Source organism: Pelophylax lessonae, assembly GCF_965119305.1.
Source record: "Pelophylax lessonae genome assembly, chromosome: 7".
Classification (NCBI taxonomy): Eukaryota; Metazoa; Chordata; class Amphibia; order Anura; family Ranidae; genus Pelophylax; species Pelophylax lessonae.
In genome coordinates this window covers 223,579,269-223,601,682 of record NC_138774.1, presented here as the reverse complement: position 1 = coordinate 223,601,682, position 22,414 = coordinate 223,579,269, and the positions used below count along the sequence as shown (strand labels likewise).

The 22,414-nt window shown below is 44.2% G+C and overlaps 1 protein-coding gene across 7 annotated transcripts in view; it reads right to left on the bottom strand.

Moving 5' to 3' along the window:
* Positions 1-5,216: 5,216 nt before the first annotated feature.
* The window catches only part of RAPGEF1 (Rap guanine nucleotide exchange factor 1), a 182,987-nt gene continuing 165,789 nt past the window's right edge, over positions 5,217-22,414 (bottom strand). For all 7 annotated transcript variants that reach the window (XM_082263004.1, XM_082263006.1, XM_082263007.1 and 4 more), the window contains 9 exons: positions 17,147-17,239; positions 16,184-16,372; positions 15,879-15,963; positions 14,837-14,931; positions 14,639-14,717; positions 12,947-13,048; positions 12,767-12,864; positions 12,562-12,690; positions 5,217-6,253 (listed from right to left, as the gene is read on the bottom strand). In XM_082263004.1, the coding sequence (XP_082119130.1) occupies positions 6,103-6,253; positions 12,562-12,690; positions 12,767-12,864; positions 12,947-13,048; positions 14,639-14,717; positions 14,837-14,931; positions 15,879-15,963; positions 16,184-16,372; positions 17,147-17,239 (1,021 nt within the window). In that variant the 3' untranslated portion in view covers positions 5,217-6,102. The remainder of the gene's footprint in view (positions 6,254-12,561; positions 12,691-12,766; positions 12,865-12,946; positions 13,049-14,638; positions 14,718-14,836; positions 14,932-15,878; positions 15,964-16,183; positions 16,373-17,146; positions 17,240-22,414) is intronic.

The following is a 22,414-nucleotide window of genomic DNA, read 5'->3' as shown; positions in this document are numbered from 1 at the left end:
AAAATGGCCACCGAACATGCGGTCGGACTGATAGTTCACCTCCCACAAAATGGTGGCGGATGGCGCCAAAATAGCAGACAGTGTCGCCCCAGGGGAGCTACCCATGCCTGCCCATGGCCAAGATGGCGGACCGCGCAAATATACACCGCTGCGGTCGCCACACAAAAAACGTCTGCACCCCCAACAATGCACCGAAGTGACACAGGGAAAGGGACCCCAAGGCAACATACAGTATCTGCACAAGCGATCCCCGCAGGGATCGCACAGGGAGTCACACATGCACAGACATGGGGAACACACAGCAACACAGACTGCCACCCCAGACAGAGGCCCCACACAGAAGTACTTAACTGTACCAGATGGCGTGGGAAGCCTCTATGCACGGAAAACCGCTGTCCTCACCTGACAGGGAGTGCCGTGAGCCAGGGACATGACACTGCAGCACCGGAGATTTGTCCTGTGAGGTAGCCACCTCACGGCTGCATCCCTGCAGCGAACAGGGATGGGTCATTCGTAATGCCAGGGCGAACCATAGCTGAACGCTCGATGGCGGGCTGGGGGTCCATCTGACCCTTCTGCCCTGGAGAACCAGGGCGGCCAGTCCGAATCCCAGCACCGCACGATCCATCTTCATCCGAAGAGAAGACTAACACTAGGAGCTGACAAAATAAACAGCTAGTAAAGTAAGAAAAAAACTGACATTTTCAAAGAAAATCAAATAAAAAGATTAGGAAGGCTGAGACTGAAGCCCCAGCACAAGGTAAGCCTGACTATTCCTGACGCTAGGCAGATTAAAACTGAGTTGGGAGTGGTGATGCGGGGGGGTATTGACCAGATGGGACAGCCCCCATGGGTGTGTATATGCTAATGCCTTTTGTCTTTGGACTAAGTCTATATGCCTAGCTACTCCTGCAGATGGGAAGTCAATACCCAACAGTGATGACTTAGAGGAGGCGGCGACTGTCGGAGGACGTAAGAGAAATAGAAGTTTTGATTTGAACATTAGGAATACACTCTACCTGTTCAGCACTTTAGTTATTCATCCAGGCCGAATTTCACCAGTCCCCTACACTTACATTTGATGGTAATCTGGTCATTTAGGAATCCATTCTGTTTGCACATCTGCAATATGGAAGAGATATTCTTCAAAAAAACCTGGAGTCCATTTATAAATGTTTTCCAAGGATCAAACAACTTTCACACATTTTCCGAACAGGATTTAATTGGGGAGCAGTCCTGTGTGAAAGTTGTGTGAAAACTTAATAGGCCCCCTGATGTAGGATTCCTTGCTGCCTCTCACATACAGAAAGCCTGATACATCAAAATGTATGCAGTAAGACGTTTCTCACTGCCACCAGATTAACCTTGCCTTGAATGTCAGATCCTAATTCATAAAGCAGAGGAAGAACAGTACAATACAGTAAGACACAGACTCACCTGCCAAAGATAAAGAGGTCTGAATCTTATATATAGCACTCGTTTGTTGAATGGTTTTAAATCATTTCAGTGGAACTATAGAGAAATTTAAAAAATGTCCTCCTCTGTTACGAAGCTTTATTACCCGTCGAAGCTGGTAAATCTGTCATACAGGAAAAAAGCCGCAATCCATACAGTGTTTGATCTTCGTAAAATGAGAGGGGGCTTGCAATGACCAAAGGGATGGATAGTGCTATTTAAAATGTTGTAAAAGTCACCAGCACTCCAATATATTTAGTTTCACTGTTTTATTGTGAAAACCAGAATTGTCAAAATTGTCTCAGTGTCATTTGATGGCCTTACAGACTCCCTGGTTCAGGATAACATAGCGACTCATTTTTTTGGGAGGAATTTTGGTGATTTTTGCAACATTGTATGCCAGCAGACTTCATACACATTAGACTTATTAGTTACAAGCATTTATATAGTGCTAAAAATTCACCCATTGCTTTGCATTCTGTATATTTCACAGTCCCTGCCCTCAGGGAGCTTACAGTCTAAGGTCCCTATCACACCTATACACATACAAGCACACACAGTTTTGGACTAATTTAGACAACAACCAATTATCCTAACAGTCTGTCCTTGGCGTGTGGTAGGAAAACCCCACACAAGCACAGGGGAGAATACGCAAACTCCATGCAGACAGTTGCCACTGTTCTAAATGTAAAATACAGAGATACAGTTAGGTGGCATAAGGAATAGCAAGGGTCACTTTAAATAAATAAGGCTGCACATATCTGTTTTTTGGACACCGAATATGTTCACCCTTGGCCCAGCTCACCGGTTTAGTAGATTGCACCATAAAAACAAGCGAGCAACAATAGCTGCTACAGATCTATCCAGAAAAGGTCCCTCTTGATTACCAGCTTAATGGTGATACTAAGCAAAGATAACAGAAAAAATTATTCTAAACCTAAAAAATTTCCCAAGCAGACAATGTACTAGTTCTTTAAAATGTTGAGAAAAATGAGACGGATATGCAATCTAAGTAATAAACAGTAAATCCTGCCTTCCTAATGTTAGCAAAACACCCATCAGTGGATGGCTGCTGCTGTGACTGAAAGACTGCAAAGAGCATTTTCACATTCCCCTTAGATGCACATACTAAAGCTGAAAACGTTTAGAATAACCCTTCAACCAAACATTTTACAGGTCAACCTTTGCAATGCATCCACATGGATGGAGGGGATGCCAAATTACCTATGCTGCACTGTGTGTTCTGCCCCACTGTCATGTAATTTTTGTGTGTTGTATCGAACTGCATTAGGTCATTATTGTTTTGTAGTAAACCAACATTTAGTGGCAGTTTCTGGCCACTACATCTTAGTTACTATGTTATTTTGGGATCTTTCGTGGTCTTCCCCTCCTGTTTAGCGCTAGTTGGTTAGGTCCTAGCTAGAGCTTCCCCTCTTCTTCCATGTTCCCTCAATCAGTGAGAGGTCTTTACAGAGAGGGGGGTTAGGAAAGTTACTGCCTTCTTACATTTCAAAAGACAAACATCCTCTGCACAGCAATTAGCTGAAGTAAAATTGAGTTGGATTCTACTTCTGTGTCTTATTGAAGTGAAATGAGTTAAACTGCCTGTGGATGGTGCCAATTCGGCAGGTGGCAATACTGTCCAGACAGATTAGAGTCGATTTACTAAAACTGGAGAGCGCCAAATCTGGGCCAATCAGCTTCTAACTTCAGCTTGTTCAATTAAGCTTTTACAGAAAACCTGGATGCTGATTGGTTTCTATGTAGAGCTGCACCAGATTTTGCACTCTCCAGTTTTAGTAAATTAACCCCAATTGGTTGAAGAAGGTATTCTCAATGCATAAAGCAGCATTTGAAACAGAACAGTAAGGAGACCTATTTCTAAAGCCTTTACAATCTGTGCTGCATCTGTTGAAGTTATTACCTTTACCTAAGCAACACAGTCTCGTTTGCACTCTGTGCAAGCACATGTTGTATTACAGGACTCGAAGGCTCGGTTCACACTGCCACGACTTGGGATCTGACTTGTGAGACCCCAAGTCGCATTACATGTGAAATCCAATGGAAGTGGTCTTCATGACCAATACTGAAGTCTCTCCAACTTTAGAAAATGTTTCTGTACAACTTCAAGGCGACTTCTATCCGACTTATGCCCATAGACTTTAATGAAAGTCGCCTCCAAGCCGAATCTTCATCTATGTTAATGTGATTTGGATCCGACATTACAGGAAGATTACCCTGGCATTCCCGAAAGTTGCTTCTAAAGTTGCATCAAAGTGGTATTCAAATCACCAGGAAGTCGTCTGGCAAAGTCGCACTGTAGATTATGGCAATGTGAACCGAGCCTAGGATATGCTTAAAAGCAGCTGGGGATCAGATTACATTCTACAACAGGTACAGTCATTAAATTGAGACAATTGAAAAGATAGCTATAGGCTTATTCATGCAAGAGAATGAGGAAAAAATAATGAGAAAATAGATTGCATGAAAGAAAAATTGGAAATAACTGCACCCATATATGAGAACATTAAGGCCTCATATGCACTCTGAGCAAAAAAAAAAAAAAAAGGGTGCTTTTACAAAAGTACCTGTATGTGTCCTTGCACACAAAAGTGTTTACAGGCAAATAAGAGGAGGAGTGTTCAGAAGAGCTGAAGAGCAGAAAAGCCTATAGACGCATCGAGCATTTGAGTATTAATGCATTCAAGCAGCCATACATAAATCATAATTCTCTCCAATGGAATTCATTAACGCTCGAAAGCTTGACACCCCTAAACGCGTGTGCAATATGCAGCTTTTACCACATTTTTTTAACCAGCCTTTCTCCTACCAGACATTAGCTAAGAGGGGCTCAAACATCCTGTGTGCAGAAGACCTAAAGATAAAGTCAAAATTTGTTGAAAAAATGTTGGATGGAGTGGCAAAGTGTTAGGGCCTCGGATTTTACAGCTGTCTTTGGCCTCTGTTTTTTTTTTTTTTGGGGGGGGGGGGGTATCTAGCCTCCTGTCTTGGTGGAACAATGAGAAAGAAGGGGAGATATTTCCAACAGAGGACAGACAGCAGTAAAATTGGAGGCTCCCCCAATTCCAAAATGGGGACACACAGCAACAAAAACTTGAGAGATTCTAACACTTTCCCACACCAAGCAAAGCAAAAGTTTTGTCTGCAGTTCTACTTTGTTGAGTGACTGAGCAATGTATATATGACATGGCTGAACACACTATATAACCAAATGACACCAAGTTATTAAGTTTGTCTACCTACAATAAAAATGAAAAAATGCTTAAAAGGATAAAGTGCATTTTTAAAAAATTGCATTTATCCTTTTCACTCCTTCCCCTGATCTAACACTCCACAGATGCATACTTACCTAAATCCCACAGCTGTGGCATCACTCAGAGTGATGCATTTTCACTGTCCTGGCCACGCCTGCATGTTACAGCACCATAAATATCTATAGAGCTGAGTCCTGAAATGTCAAGAGATGATTCCATAATAAGTATAGGGGCGAAAAAATGTAGGTTTGGCCAAACAGTTAAGACTTGTGCCGATGGACGTAAAACAATGGAACCACACGTGTGATGAAGGTAGGTATGCATCTGTGGAAGCGGAAGGTAGTTAGGTGAAGTTTAGTCAGGGGAAGATTATAAGAAGGATAAATACAGTTTTATTTTAACATCCACTTATCCAAAGAGCTCCTTATTAACTTCATATGACCAGGTAATCACTTTCCATGCCCACATGCAATCACAAGTCGTGAATGAATTTCATTTTTTTATTTAAATTAATATTTCTGTAACCTCATGACCACCATACGTTTTTCTTAAGGTATGCAATGGTACTTTTTGGTGTGAGAGGTCAATGTACACAGGTCCTATATGTTCAGAATTGCCACAATGGATGCAGAATAGCCATGTCCCTGCTTTCGGAAGTGGTGACGCACGACTACGTTTGAAACATTTGACCTGCCACGCAAGACAGTTTTCGCTTTCACTTCCTTCGCCTTCCTTTGTCAACTGGCGCAGATTCTAATGTCTGTCTTGTGTTTTACTTTCGTATGTACATTACACACTCAGTCTTTGTATATTCAACATGCAACATAAAAAAAAATATAATAGTACATCACATTTATCTGCCGTCCCGACCCAAATACTGATATATATACAGGAGCACGCTGCCCTCTGCTTGTTGTGGATGGAGGGGAAGCGTTGGCAGAGTTGAAAACAAAATATGAAATTGGCAAAAAAAAAAAAGGTTTACAATGAATATCTGGTCTCTGCAGCTAGTTTTGACTAGCCTGATGATGTCCCATAAGTCCTTAGGTAATGAAAGGACAGGTTTGTTGTGATCACTTGAACCACATTGCGATACCCGCCATGTCTGCAGTCTACATTTGGTGATGAAAGGCAAGGAGGTCCATAGTGACGTGGCACAGAGATCTGTGACTCCTAGTACTGAGGGGTCACAAAATAACAGAAGACAACTGTGGGTGGGGTAACCCATGTCTTTGGGAGAGGGGTAGGGAGTCGGTGACAACCAGTAAACAAAGAATATCCCCTGTAGCCCCTTCGCCTTGAGCATCCCCTTTACAGGAGAGATTTCTTCTTCATAGTCCTTGTGGCAGTCTCGCCTGCCTCCCCCCATATTTTAGGTCTTTTCATCTCTCTCTGTTTTCCTTCGTGTTATATTGCGGGGTTTGATTTTTAAGGACAGTTCCCATAGAGCCTCCTCGGCCAGGTGGTCGCTAAAGTCGTTGAAAAAAGAGATGATGTCATCATTTCGGCGAATCTCGTAGTGACTGTGGGAGAGATTGTGATATCTGTATTAGACACAAAGCTAGATACCCAGACCAAATTTAACAGCAACAATTTATGCATTGGTAACTTGACAATAACCCTAAACAATTTAAATATTTTTATTAATGACACAAGGCTTTCTTTTGATTTAACTTAAAAAAACAGCTTCTCTCCCTCCCTATATATATATATATATATACACACATATATACACACATACACACACATCTATAAACATATTACATATGAGAGATACAGTATCTCACAAAAGTGAGTACACCCCTCACATTTTTGTAAATATTTTATTTTATTATATCTTTTCATGTGACAACACTGAAGAAATGATACTTTGCTACAATGTAAAGTAGTGAGTGTACAGCTTGTATAACAGTGTAAATTTGCTGTCCCCTCAAAATAACTCAACACACAGCCATTAATGTCAGAACCGCTGGCAACAAAAGTGAGTACACCCCTAAGTGACAATGTCCGAATAGGGCCCAAAGTGTCAATATTTTGTGTGGACACCATTATTTTCCAGCACTGCCTTAACCCTCTTGGGCATGGAGTTCACCAGAGCTTCACAGGTTGCCACTGGAGTCCTCTTCCACTCCTCCATGACAACATCATGGAGCTGGTGGATGTTAGAGACCTTGCGCTTCTCCACCTTCTGCCCTGCGGCCCAGTCTCCGAAGGGAGGGGATCATGCTCTGATTCAGTATGTCACAGTACATGTTGCCATTCATGTTTCCCTCAATGTATTGTAGCTCCCCAGTACAGGCAGCACTCATGCAGCCCCAGATCATGACACTCCCACCACCATGCTTGACTGTAGGCAAGACACACTTGTCTTTGTACTCCTGACCCGGTTGCCGCAACACACGCTTGACACCATATGGACCAAAAAGGTTTATCTTGGTCTTATCAGACCACAGGACATGGTTGCAGTACTCCATGTCCTTAGTCTGCTTGTCTTCAGCGAACAGTTTGCAGGCTTTCTTGTGCATCATCTTTAGAAGAGGCTTCCTTCTGGGATGACAGCCATGCAGACTAATTTGATGCAGTGTACGGCGTATGGTCTGAGCACTGACAGGCTGACCCCCTTCCCCTTCAACCTCTGCAGAAATGCTGGCAGCACTCATACATCTATTTCCCAAAGACAACCCCTGGATATGACGCTGAGAACGTGTACTCAACTTCTTTGGTCGACAAAGGCGAGGCCTGTTCTGAGTGGAACCTGCCCTGTTAAACCGCTGTATTGTCTTGGCCACCATGCTGCAGCTCAGTTTCAGGGTCTTGGCAATCTTCTTATAGCCTGGCCATCTTTATGTAGAGCAACAATTCTTTTTCTCAGATCCTCAGAGAGTTCTTTGCCATGAGGTGCCATGTTGAACTTCCAGTGACCAGTATGAGAGAGAGAGCGATAACCCCAAATTTAACGCACCTGCTCCCCATTCACACCTGAGACCTTGGAATACTAACGAGTCACATGACACCGGGGAGGGAAATTGGCTAATTGGGTTCAATTTGGACTTTTACGCTTAAGGGTGTACTCCCTTTTGTTGCCAGCGGTTTAGACATTAATGGCAGTTTTTGAGTTATTTTGAGGGGACAGCAAATTTACACTGTTATACAAGCTGTACACTCACTACTTTACATTGTAGCAAAGAGTAATTTCTACAGTGTTGTCACATGAAAAGATATAATAAAATATTTGCAAAAATGTGAGGGGTGCACTCACTTTTGTGAGATACTGTATAACCTTTATTATGACTAATTATAGAGCTAAAAGAGATCACATGATCAGGAACCACTGTTTATAGCAGAATAAAGCCATTGTATTTTGGGGCAAAACACACTTCAGGGGACACTCACTTAAAGTGATTGTAAAGTATCGTTTTTAAAAAAAATAACAAACATGTTATACTTACCTGCCCTGTGAAGTGTTTTTGCACAGGGCAGCCTGGATCCTCTTTTTCTTCATGGGTCCCTCTTCGCTGCTTCTAGCCCCTCCTTCCTATCGAGTGCCCCCACAGCAAGCAGCTTGCTATGGGGGCACAAGAGCCGCAGCTCCGTGTGTCCATTCAGACACGGAGCTGTTGCTCGGCCCCACCCCCTCTCTCTCTCCTGATTGGCTAATGGACTGACAGCCGTGTGAGCCAATTGTGCTGCTGTGTCTCAGTCAATCAGGAGGTAGAGTCCCAGATGGCAGAGGGACTCTTGGACATCACTGGAACGAGATGGGGCTCAGGCAAGTATTAGGAGCTGGGGAGGCTGCTGCACACACGCGCCATTTTATCTTAATTCATAGCATGGGCTCATTTGCACTAGGTGTGTTGAGCTGCGTTGCTCAGCCCTGTACAATGCAGACTCTATGAAAGGACACATAGAAAACAATTATTCTCTGTGTGCCCTGTTCATTCATGTGTGTTGTTTAAAAATGCTTGCATTTTTAGCTTACATTTAATAATGCAGTTGACTTTCAGGTAGTCCTGCTTATGAAGTACCATGAGTTTGTGCATGTAAAGTAAACACATAAACCACAAGAGTTCCTTATTTTTTAATGTTTGATCCCTTAGGGCTTAGTTCTAGTGTGGTGCACAGCTACAATGCTTATATATGAAGCTGAAGCCTCAAAAGTAAAACAAAATTTCTTTACTTCCTCTAAAGTTAGCAAAAATTGGATTTTTATACATACACCATAAAATCCATTTCTCTGAGTTGATTGACGGACACAGCGTTATATTGCCTCCTCCAGGAGTAGGGCTAGGCAGAACAAAAAAAACACCTGGCTATGCCCATGGGCCATCCTCAGCTTGCTATATAACCCTCCTCTCTGCTCTAGGTAATCAGTTTATTAACAAGCAGTATTAGAAGTATCAGAACTCCATAGAGGGGTGGGTGCTGTGTCCGTCAATGATCTCAGAGAAATGGATTGTCCGGTAAGTAAAAAAATCATTTGTTCCGTTTCGTTCATCAACAGACACAGCGCTCCATAAATCATAACTACTAGGACATTCAAAAACCGTGCCAAAAGGAAAATTATGGGTGGGCAAAATAACCCAAGGCTAAACATAAGTGCCCTTAACCAGGACACAGGAGGCTTAACTGGGTCACAGGAGCCCAGTCTGAAAAAATAAAAGTTTAAAGAAAAACACCACTCAAGAGGGAGCAGCCCCCCTCTTAAACAGCAGCCTGCAAAACTTTGCTGCCAAAAGAAGCATCCACAGATGCTAAAGTATCTACCTTAAAGAATTTTGTGAACCAACGACCAAGTGGCCGCCTTGCAAACTTGCAATATTGATGTCTGATGACGGAATGCCCAAGAAGCTCTCAGCGCCTGAGTAGAATGTGCCGTGACAAGGAAAGGTGGAACCAGACCTTATGCCTGAGTCACTGTCTGTCTGATTCATCTGGAGATGGTAGCCGAAGAAGCGGCCAGCCCTTTTCTTGGTTCCTCCGTAACCACAAAAAGCAAGCCTGACCTACGAAAGGACTCAGTAGCTGCCACCAGATACACCCGAATCGCACGAACCACATCCAAGGTATGCAATGCGAATTCCTTGGGATGAGCCGGCTTGGGATACAAGGAAGACAACACAATGTCCTCATTCAAATGGAAATCAGAGAAAACTTTGGGCAGGAATGATGGACAGGGATGAAAAATCCCTATGGACCACCAAATAGGGACTGTGACAGTATAATGCCGCCAATTCCGATACCCTGCGGGCCGAGGTAATAGCCACCAAGAATGTCACCTTCTGGGATAATGTAGACAAGGGAATCTCCCGGATATTCTCAAATGGAGGTTTTTTCTTGAGAACCGAAAGAACTAAAATTAAAATCCCATGGCGGCAAAAGAGACTGTACAAGAGGAGCCACACGATGAACCCCTAAATTAAGGTACGAACTAAAGAGTGCGTGGCTTGGGGGTGCTGAAAGAAGATTGCCTAGGCAGACACTTGGCCCTTGATGGTACTCAAGGCCAACTTCTGATCAACGCCCCGTTAAAAGAAAGGTTAAGATCTGAGCCACAGAAAAGGATAGAGGATGAGCGCCAATCGACTCACACCAAGAAATGTACGCTTTCCATGTATGATGGTATATCTTGCAAGAAGACAACTTCCCCACCTTTATCATAGTAGGGATCACTGATCCAGACAAACCTCTATTTATATATACAAAACAAAATTATAAACGCAACACTTTTGTTTTTGCCCCCATTTTTCATGAGCTGAACTCAAAGATCTAAGACTTTTTCTATGTACACAAAAGGCCTATTTCTCTCAAATATTGTTCACAAATCTGTCTAAATCTGTGTTAGTGAGCACTTCTCCTTTGCGGAGATAATCCATCCACCTAACAGGTGTGGCATATCAAGGTGCTGATTAGACAGCATGATTATTGCACAGGTGTGCCTTAGGCCGGCCACAATAAAAGGCCACTCTAAAATGTGCAGTTTTATCACACAGCACAATGCCAAAGATGTCACAAGTTTTGAGGGACAGTGCAATTGGCAGGCTGACTGCAGGAATGTCCACCAGAGCTGTTGCTCATGAACTGAATGTTCATTTCTCTACCATAAGCCGTCTCCAAAGGTGTTTCGGAGAATTTGGCAGTACATCCAACCGGCATCACAACCGCAGACCACGTGTAACCACATCAGCCCAGGACCTCCACATCCAGCATCTTCACCTCCAAGATTGTCTGAGACCAGCCACCCGGACAGCTGCTGCAACAATCAGTTTGCATAACCTAAGAATTTCTGCCCAAACTGTCAGAAACGTCTCAGGGAAGCTCCTATGCATGCTCGTCATCCTCATTGGGGTCTCGACCTGACAGCAGTTCGTAACCGACTTGAGTGGGCAAATGCTCACATTCAATGGCGTCTGGCCCCTTGGAGAGGTGTTCTCTTCATGGATGAATCCTAGTTTTCACTGTACAGGGCAGATGGCAGACAGCATGTATGGCGTCGTGTGGGTGAGAGGTTTGCTGATGTCAACGTTGTGGATCGAGTGGCCCATAGTGGTGGTCAGTGTTGGGGGTAACAAAGTAACTGATTACAGTAACTACATTACTTTTTTTAGTTAACTAAGTAATGTAACTAGTTACAATACTAATATTGGTAACTACACTACTTTACTAGGCTATAGGAACGCGCTTTCCTGCGTTACCCAAGCCGTGCGATACAATCGTTATTTCAAAGAATAGAGAGGGATGAAGTTTATGACTTTTTGTTGCACTTTATGTTTTATTCTGTTTTTTCAGGTTTTGTTCTCATGTTTCCCAAAGCCTGTGTTTATACAATAAACTCTATGCAGAAAGAGTGTCATGTATCTTCTTCTACACAGTCAATTAAGAAAGAGGAAAGTAAAGTAATAAGTAGTGAAGTTACTTTTCAAATGCAGTAACTAGTAAAGTAATCTCATTACAATTTACAGAAGTAACTAGTTAAATTTTTTGAGTAACTACCCCAACACTGGTGGTGGTAGGGTTATGGTATGGGCAGGTGAATGTTATGGACAATGAACACAGGCGCATTTTATTGATGGCATTTTGAATGCACAGACATACTGTGACGAGATCCTGGGGCCCATTGCCATTCATCCACGACCATCACCTCATGTTGCAGCATGATAATGCACGGCCCCATGTTGCAAGGATCTGTACACAATTCCCGGAAGCTGAAAACATCCCAGTTCTTGCATATCCAGCTCACCGGACCTGTCACCCATTGAGCATGTTTGGGATGCTCTGGATCGGCGTATACAACAGCGTGTACCAGGTGCTGCCAATATCCAGCAACTTCGCACAGCCAATGAAGAGAAGTGGACCAACATTCCACAGGCCACAATCAACAACCTGATCAACTCTATGTGAGGGAGATGTGTTGCACTGCATGAGGCAAATAGTGGTCAAAGCAGATACTGACCCCCCCCCCCCCCCTAAGGTTTGGCTTAAGTGTATAGATTAGAAATTGTATAAACTATACTGTAATGGAGATGTGTATACATTGTTTGTGTATAATGATTGTAAAATAATAAAAAGATGTTAAAAAAAAAAAAAGAAAAAGTCTTAGATCTTTGAGTTCAGCTCATGAAAAATGGGGACAAAAACAAAAAAGTGTTGCGTTTATAATTTTGTTATATATATATTTTTTTTTTCATTTGTTCTTTGAATTTAAGAGAGAGTTTAATTTACAAGCCCACTTTAATAACCATTTGTCAAGGACAGAAGTGGAGAAATAATCAAGCAATAAAGATATAAATCAATAAATACAGTGGGAAGACAATGTAAATGGCTTTGTACTTACACTTGCTGGAATCGCCTCATGCTGTCTAGGATGTTAAACTGCTGCCATCTCTTGGAGAAGTTTACTTTGCCATCAATATGGTCTGGATTCCCCAGGTGCACAAAAGTGAGGTCCTGCAGGATCAGACCCCTAGATGGAAGGAATCAGAGATCAGCACAGGTCTAGTGAATAGTATTTTCAGCTGCTTACAGAGAAGAAAACTTACAAGTAGGGTATACATGGTGGCTCCACTTCAGAAAGTGCTGCCCGGTATGCTCGGAAGGAAGATGAGCTGTCTATCAGTGTGCAGTATTCAGCCAAGCCCTGTGGAGATGAAGTACAATGCATTATTCCAACAGGTACAGGCAGCAGTCTACAGTACTGTTAATACAATCCCAGAACACACCTCTGATGTCTGCTTCTGCCACTCCAGACGGCGGATGGGAGCAGAGTCCAGTGCAGAGAGAATGGCAAGGTAAGAGTTAAAGTTGTTCAGTTTTCTCAGGTGCTGCAAAACAAAAAGTTACACAAACCGAGATCCTGAATGCATATTCTATAACCAATGTTGAGAGTTCCTTTGCTAAAAGCCAGCAATATAACGACATACCAAGTAAGTTCAGTACAATGTATTTCAGGTATATGTATGAGCAAGGCAATCAAATACTATCCAGCATTGGACAAAAGAAAAATTAATTCAACGTTCGACTGCAGAAATAATTTGAGGGGATGCATTGTTCGACATGCGACCACACGTCCTCGCTATAGGCTCTAAAGGAGCTCCACTTCCGAAAGCTGTCACTGAAATAGCAGAGGCTTTAAAAGGAGAAGTTCACCTATGTTAAAAAAACAAATGCACATCTTTTTGCAGGTTAAAAAATGTGCATTTATTTTTTATTTTTTGGAGCCTGTAGAGAGCATTGCACCACAGATGCCATGCAGGACTCCTGCACCACGGTAGTTCATTGAGGCTGTCAGTACTTGTAGTTTTCCATTCACAGAACTCTGTGAATGAATGATGCAACCAGGCAGATGGCTGCGTTTTTTTAAAATAGGGAGAAGATCTCCCACTTCTGGTCACTGGAGGTAGCAGAATGGACAGTGGCTGCAATAGTTAGAACATTACATGTTCAACCTTAAAAACAAGTGGAACATGTAACATGTTGACAAAGGTGAACATATCCATTAAAATGCAACTGTCCTTGAATGGTGTCAGAAAAAATCTGCAGATCAAGAATGAGATCCTTCAGTGCTGAGCATGGCTATGAACCAAACAGGCAACCTGCACAACAAATTAGAGCTCAAAGGAATCTAGTGTTTTGCATGTATACGTGCTACTGCTCAACGCTATGAAATACTCAATGCCATACTTCCTACTTGTAGCTATGTATGGAATCATACTGAAGCAGACATGAACTGCTGCCCCAGGCATTGAGAGAAATAGATTCCTCATCTCACACATAGTCAGAAAGCATGTTGCCAGTGCTGAGATTTTTAGAAAGCTTAACATTCTTTGCAATGTAGGTAATAAAGATTAACCCTGTCATAAATGGTTATTTTATACATAGACTTTGAGAACTTGCCCTTTGCACAGATACATCCCCCCCACCCACCCACCCAAATTAATATGGTTATATTCAGTTCAGATAAGACACCAGGAATTGCTGGTGGGGTGTCTGCCTGTCATATTAATATGTATGGTTGTAGCACTTTCTGACATTTGGACCTTGAATAGAACGGAGGTGAAATCTTACTCATGGGACACCGACAGCAATTAAAACCTGACAGAGAATCTAAACTTTCCTAACCCTACTAGAAAATTTGTTTTCATCCCTGCTTATTTCCCTCATTGGGAGCATTTCTCCCCACAAATCAAATAGACAGGAGGTGGGAGAAATCTCCCACAGAGGGACAGAGAAAGGGAAAAAAGGTGGCCGGGGCTCTAACTCTACCCCTATCTATCCAAAACAAATGTTTTGACTGAAGTTTGATTTAATTTAGTTCCAGGACATGGCTCTTAAACTCCTATTTGCCCACTCATGGACCTACATATCAGTTGGCAATAAAGCAAGGGCAGCTGAGCTGATGATGTGTTGCTCACCTTCATAATTTTGATGAATTTCAGCAGCAGCCTCTCTCTGTCTTGTGCCTTCTCTTGCAGCATGATGATGGATCGCACCCTGTAATAGATGAGGCAGAGCTCACCCTTATTAGTCACTTCACTGATTTTCTCTGACAAAGGGTTTCTTTGCTCACTTCTGAGAGTCTCTTATCAATCCTTAACAATTCCGTATCTTACCAGTAGGACATGTTGTTAAAGTGCTCCGTGAACTGTGTCAGGTTCGGGCTTTTCTCCTCGTTTTGCTCTTTTGCCCACAACAAAACCTCAGGAATCTAAAAATGGGAAGCCAGAAAGCAGATTAATGTCAAGTTCTGACATTTCAGTGCAGGCAGTCATTTCATGCTCTGATGCCATATACATGAGAATTCAAATCTGTGGAAAATGTACAGCGTGGCTGGCAGATGGCTTGCAATGTTTGTAAACTTTAAGCACTAGCCAACCGCCAGCAATACATCAACTGCTGGCGGGTGGCTCCCCCGGGCACATGTTCAGGCACGCCCCCCTGGAGCGCAATCTGGGACTCGCTGTGTTTGGTGGAATTGTGGTGCTTGGTATAGGGCTGCTGAGAGCAGACCGGACACCACTTGATTGCTGTGTGATCACATGAGTTACTACTGTGTGTGATCTGTAATTGGGCACCAGTGATCACATGGTCCCTGGGCCAGTCACAGCACCCCGCACCATGTGATAGCTGTGGGCCAAAGTATCTCAATAGTGAACATTGAGTCATGAATAAAAGCCATTCATGACAGTTCAAATGATTGCCGTTACAGTGATCATGTATGTACCCCTTTATAAATGCCAACATTGCCAGATGCTTCCATTAACACTCTTTGGAAAGCTAGTTGCCTGGCTGCCTCTGGCTTCAAAAGTTTTAGATAATAGCCCACAACCAGTAGGCAAAAAATGAAGTCAAAATTCCTGATCTGCATACTAGTATGAAGTCTTTGGAACTCCATGACAACCAGAACTTTCAGCGCTCAGCATTAACAGCCTACATAAAGACCCCCTACTTCTAGCACAAGTTCTTTATCAATTAGCATTTTTTGAGGTGTGATAAAATTAGTGTGTGTGTGTGTGTGTGTGTGACATATATGATAAATGTTATTAGTGTTCACATTTCTCGCATTTAAGCATCTATGGAAAAACCAGGCAAGTTGGTCTGCAAGGTAGCACAGCTTGAACACCACAATCAAGCAGTATTTCCCAGGAAACCCACCTCAATCTTGTAGAAAAGCTCTGCATCCAGAAGGGTCAGCTGTTCCGCAATTTCATGACTGTGGAAGTCATGGAGGGTCCCTGGCCTGTAGAAGCACAGATTCCAGAATTAGTCTCCAGGTTATAACACCACAGAAAATAAATATACAACACAGATAAGGTTTACTGTAGGAATTGCATGGTAGAGGAATTCTGAGATGTCAAAACAAAAGATCATCAACCACTGTACAGGTATCACACATGGAAGCTAACACTATATTTTTATACATTGAGTCAACTGCTGTCAAAAATGGAAGACACGCATACCTTGCAGCGACGCCCCTGGCAGCGAGCGGTCTCATGGCGGAGTTGCAGTGGCTCTGCATCCTCTTGTTATCTACTTTTTCCAGGATGTTCTTTCGCAGTACTCGGGCCAGACTCAGCTCCCCTTTACACACCAGCTTGAACACCAATTCCATCAGCAGCTTCAAGATTTCATCCGTAAGCTCCACCAAACTGCAAAAGAGGGGGGGGGGTGGAGATCTCAGTCCAAAGAAACACCACTTGGCCAGTTATGCATTTAATGAAAAAATATGCCCATCATTCAGCAAGGAAGAGGCTGCGGATGCTGGCCACCTGCTGGACACTCTAGTTATCTGGCTGTTATAACTGACTGGCTTCCACACTATGAATCAACACCTCGAAGCAGCATGCAAATCAGGAAAATCAAATTTCTTTACCTGTATTTTTCATATGGGCTAGTGACAGAGTATCAAAGCCAGAAAGCCAGCTTAACAGTCAGGAAAACTAGCATGTTGAGAAATACTCAGCAATTGTAAACACTGTTTGCCAAAAAAAAAAAAAAAGGTTCCTAGTAATATTTTGCCAATCTGAAACAAGTATACAGGTTGGCGTGTTCATCTTCACTGGCTCAATACTGGTTCTTTGCTCAGTGATGTCATGGTGAGGAGCGGTGCTTAGCACCAACTTGGACAGAAGTTAAGGGTCCTAGGATCAAGTGATTAGAAGATTAACAAAGGTATTTGCAGGAAAAAATGCCTACAATGTAGTTTTATCAGACCAGACACTTTATGGGACCTGACAGGTTCACTTTAAGGATGCAAGCCTTGTAATGAATTTAATTGACAACATTTTCACTGTTTACACAGCAGTGTGAAGATTGGTCCTTTAAAACCTCATATGCTGCCTGTCAGAGTCCACTTCTGAGTAGGTCACTATTGTATACCAATAAATCATTCAGTGTTATTCTGATAACAGCGTGTTACTTACCATAGCTCATCCACCACTCTCACCAGCACGAAGAAGGTGTTCTTGCTCACACGCTGCTTGAACGTGTCCTGGAAATGGCAGAATCTCTCATACGTTGAAAATAGTTAAAGAAAACAATCACCAATTCAGTTTTAAATAAAAATATTAAGTAATGCAGCAGAAAGAGTTTTTTTTCCAGATATTGTAATTCCCGTGTAAATTATTTATCTTTTACTGGTTTAGCCTATTCAAAATTATTTATTTTTTATTTTTTTTTACCAATTCCAGGTGCAGAGCGATACTACAGGCACTGGCCTGGGAGGCATTCAGGAAAAATTGAATTTTTGAGTTACTGTAAAATCCATTTCTCTGATGTTCATTGACAGACACAGCTCTTGATTCTATTTAACCATTGGGTTATATTGCCCCCTACAGGAGTAGGACACTAGGCAGGAAAAAGCTTGACCACGCTTATGGGCAGTCCCAGGGGGTATACACCCACACTCAGCTATAGGCACTCAGTTTTGTTACATGCGGTGTCAGAAGAAAGCCAACTCCACAGAGGGGTGGGTGCTGTGTCCGTCAATGAACATCAGAGAAATGGATTTTACGGTAAGTCAAAAATCCCATTTTCTCCTTCGTTCATTGACAGACACAGCTCCTGATCCACTCCCTGGTCATCTCTCATCTCAATTACTGCAACTCCCTTCTCATTGCCTTTCCCCCTTCAGTCCATCATGAATGCTGTTGCCAGGCTCATCCACCTTGTAAACCGCTCTGTGTCTGCTACCCCTCTTTGCCAATCCCTCCAATGGCTGCCACTCAACCAACGCATTAAATTCAAGTTCCTAATCATAACTTACAAAGCCATCCATAACTTGGCACCCAGCTACATCACTAACCTGGTCTCTAAATACCAAGCAACTCGTTCTCTTTGTTCCTCCCAGGACCTCCTGCTCGCTAGCTCCCTTGTAACCTCTTCCCATGCCCACCTTCAGGACTCCTCCAGAGCCTCTCCCAACCTCTGGAATGCTCTACCCCAATCTGTCCGACTATCTCCTACTTTGTCCACTTTTTTTTTTCTCCATCAGCCCATCCCCCGCAGTTATTAACTCTTGTTTCTCTTGACCCTCCCTCTTAGATTGTAAGCTCTAATGAGCAGGGCCCTCTGATTCCTACTGTATTAATGTGTATTGTATTTGTACTATCTACCCTCAAGTTGTAAAGCGATGCGTAAACGGTCTGCGCAATATAAATCCGATATAATAATAAATTCTTCTTAACCATTGGAACGTCTCAAAGCAGTGTCAAACATGAGGGGTGGAAAAACAGCAGAAAAAAATTCCCAAGGCTAACCATAGCCAACCAGGTAACATGGAGTTCAATCATAACTGTAGCTCACCTGAAAAAAACAATACACCCTCAACAGGGCCGGATTAAGAGCATCAAGGGGTTGGTGCTGAGGATTTTGAAGGGCCTTAAGGGCCGTGCCTTGGCATGTACCCAGTGGAGGAAGGGTGCAGCCATGCATACCTAATTCAACATGGGATGCTGTCTCTGAAGCCCATAAACACATCGGCAACTGTCCCTCCTTGTCCGGCCTTCGTGCTGTGTGGGGAGGTTCTGTGGGAGCTGCCTGGGGAAGCTAGCATAGAAGCCAGACTTCTGTGTTTACAAGTGACAGAAGAGCGATAACAGTGAATATTGCCAACCCGGGGCCTATATTAAAGTGGAGTTCCACCCTATTTTTATACTTACCTCCATCTTCTCGCTCCGGGTCACCTGAAAAAAATGGATAATCGCATATTTTTTTTTTTTTTTTTACTTACCTCGTAGCGAAGAAAAAATACTTACCTTACTTCCTTCTTCCTCGGCCGCGGCCCGTCGTCACTTCCTGGCTCTGCAATGATTCCTGGGAGCTGAACGTCATAGCTCCCAGGAATCATTGCGCCTGCACCGGCCCCGACGTCAGTTCCGGGTCGCGCGCGTCATCCCCTTCTAAACAGCTTCTGGGCATGCCCAGAAGCTGTAGAGGGATGACGCGCGCGACCCGGAAGTGACGTCGGGGCCGGCGCAGAGCATCATGGGACCAAAGAAGGCGGAAGAAGACGCCGAAGGGGATCTCGCTGGCTTCAAGCTGCCCACATCTGAGATGGCAGCGCTGGACAAGACGTTTGCAAGGTAAGTATTTGTCCTAACAGGTAAGTGCAACCCGGGACAGAGGCTAGCCATTGTGGAATGTACTAGCCCTGACTGTCCCGGGGGTATTAAAAAAAAAAATAAAAAATCCAGGGTGGAACTCCGCTTTAAGGTAGGGGCCTGGAGCTGCAGCTCCAATAGCCCCTATGTTAATCTGGCCCTGACCCTCAAAGAGGACCAGGTTCTCTAAAAAGCAGCCTGCAAAAACCTTACGGCCAAAAGAAACAACCACAGATGCCAACACATCCATTTAATAAAACTTTGTAAAAGTATGCACAGATGACCAGATGGCGGCCTGAAAACCTGCATCACTGATGCCTGATGACGGAAGGTCCAGGAGGCACTAAACGCCTGAGTAGAGTGTGCCTAAAATAGGGAAAGGAGGAACATGACCCCTAATTGAATAGGCCTGAATCACTGTCTGTCTGATCCATCTGGAAATGGTCGCAGCAGAAGCGGACAACATTTTTTGAGGTCCAACCATGAGTAAGACTGACTCCGTAAAAGACTCCTTAGCTGCCAGGTACACCCTGATTGTCGGAACCACATCCAGGGAATGCAGAGCAATTTCCTAAGGATGTTTAGGCCTGGGACATAGGGAAAGAAACACAATGTCTTCATTCAAATTTAAATCAGACGACCTTTGGAAGGAACAACGGACAGGGACGAAGAACCACCTTAGCTCTGTAAACCAACAGGTAAGGTGAACAAGACAACGCTGCCAGCTCCTGCACACAGAAGACATAGGCACCAAAAAGGCCACCTTCTGGGACAACCTAAGCAGGGGAACTTACTGATATTCCTGAAGGGAGATTCATGGAATACTGACAACACCAAATTGAGGACCCATGGCAGTAATGGAGACCTCATGGGAGGAACCAAGTGTCGAGCTACCTGAATAAAGATAAGCACCAAGGAAGGAAAACCGCCAAGGTCGAAAGCTGGCCATTGATGGTAACTCAAGGCCAGGCACTGCTTAACACCTCCTTGGAGGAAAAGATCCGAGCCACCGAAAAGGAGCGAGGGAGAACCCCAAGAGACTCACACCACGCAATGTACGTCTTCCAAGTACGATGGTAGATTTTCCTAGGAGGTAGATTTTCTAACCTTTAACGGCATAGGAATCACCGATTCAGACAAACCTTTGTCCTTCAGCGACTGGTTTTCAACAGCCAAGCTGTTAAAACCAGCGACTGTAAAGCAGAATGGAAGATTGGCCCTTGGGACAGCAGATCTTCCCCGAGAGGGGGTCTCCAAGGAGCATCGGTGACCAGCCCTACCGGATCGGCATAACAAGTCAGACGAGGCCAGTCTGGAGCTGACAGAAAGACCGGAATCCCTTGCTGGCTCGATCCTGCACAGGAGTCTTGGCAGAAGTTTGAGAGGGAGAAAGGCATAAATCAGACGATACTGATGCCAAGGAGCCACTAATGCGTCTGTGGGGTCGGCCACAGATCACAAGACCATGCTACAAACCTCTGTACCTTCCATGGAATGTGTACAGCAGAGAGTGAGTGCTGGAACGATCGTTCTGCCCACCTTCGAATGCCAGCTACTTAATGATCCACCAGGACACTTCTTGTGCCCCCATTGTGATTGACATAGGCTACGGCTGTGGTACTGTCCAATGATGCAGATAAACACTGATCGCTCGGAGTTCCAGTACATTGACCGGCAGTCTAGACTCTTCCCGAGTCCAGACTCCCTGAGCCAAAGCTGTGCCAAGGACGCCTCCCTTCCTAGACAGGCTGGCATCTGTGGTGACAACCGCCCAGTAAAGGGGTGGGGGGGGGGAGAAGGATTTCCCTGTCGAAGTGCCGGAGAACTAAGCCACCTCTAGAGACTGGATTCTTGTCCCATTTCACCAGAGTCTCTTTTTGCAGAGATCACGCTTGGAACTGTGCATACAGAACCACCTCAAAAGGTAGGCACTATCAAGCCCAGCACCGGCATGCAAGCCCGAAGGGATGACCATCTGCTGGACAACAGAAGCTGAATTGCCTCCTGCAATTTCTGGAGCTTTTCCATAGGAAGCAACACACTGACTGAGGTCAAATCCACCCAGATAGTACAGTTTTTGTGGACGGAACCTGAGCAGACTTCGGAAGGTTCAGAATCCAAGCTAACTTCCTCAGAGATCGCAGAGTAATCTCCAAGGCATCCATCAGAGCAGTCAGACTCTGCTCGCAGAAGATGATCGTCCAGGTACACCAGTACCACGATCCCCCGCTGACACAACAATGCTAGCACCGGGGCCAACACTTTGTGAAGACCCGAGGAGCAGAGGCGAGACCAAAGGTAAACACCACAAACTGATAATGCTCCTCGCCCACGGCAAAGCGGAGGAAGTGCTGGTGACTAGCACATTTCGGAATGTGAAGGTAGGCGTCATGGATGTCGATAGAAGCGAGAAAAGCTCCCAGATGTAGGGAAGCCACTACCGTGCAGTTGGGCTCCATTCGGAACTTCCGTACCCGCACAAGGCAGTTTAGCGCCTTGAGGTCCAGAATTGAACGTACCTTGCCTGCCTTCCAGGGAACTGTAAACAGGTTTGAGTAAAACCCCTGAAAACATTCTGAAGCCGGAACTGGGACAATCACCCCATGAAGTAACAAGTCTTGCACTGCCCCAAAGTGACCCTGTAAGCGATCTGGGGACACGTGCAGGTTGGAAGGGAAGAACCTTTCTGGAGCAAAAGACCTAAACTTGAACTAGTAACTAGACCGAATTACTTTGTGGACCCACTTGACCTGTACCGGAGAGGTCCACGGATCGGGAAATCAGCGAAGATGTCCCCCCACCCCAGATATGGGTGAGGGCGCCCCTTCGTGCAGGGAAAGCCTTGTCCGCAGATCTGGAAGAGCCCCTTGTGGCTTGCCAGACCTAAGTCCTATTGGACCCTCCGGAGGAGGCCCTGAAGGACTTTTATCTCTTGAGGGATGAAAAGGGCCTCTTATGAGCCGAGAAGAATGGCCCACATCTACTAATGATGTCATCCAAGGAAGCTCCAAACAGGCGATCCCCCACAAGGGGAGATCCGATAAGGCCTTCTTAGAAGTCTGGTCCGCAGACCAGCATTGTCAGCCAGAT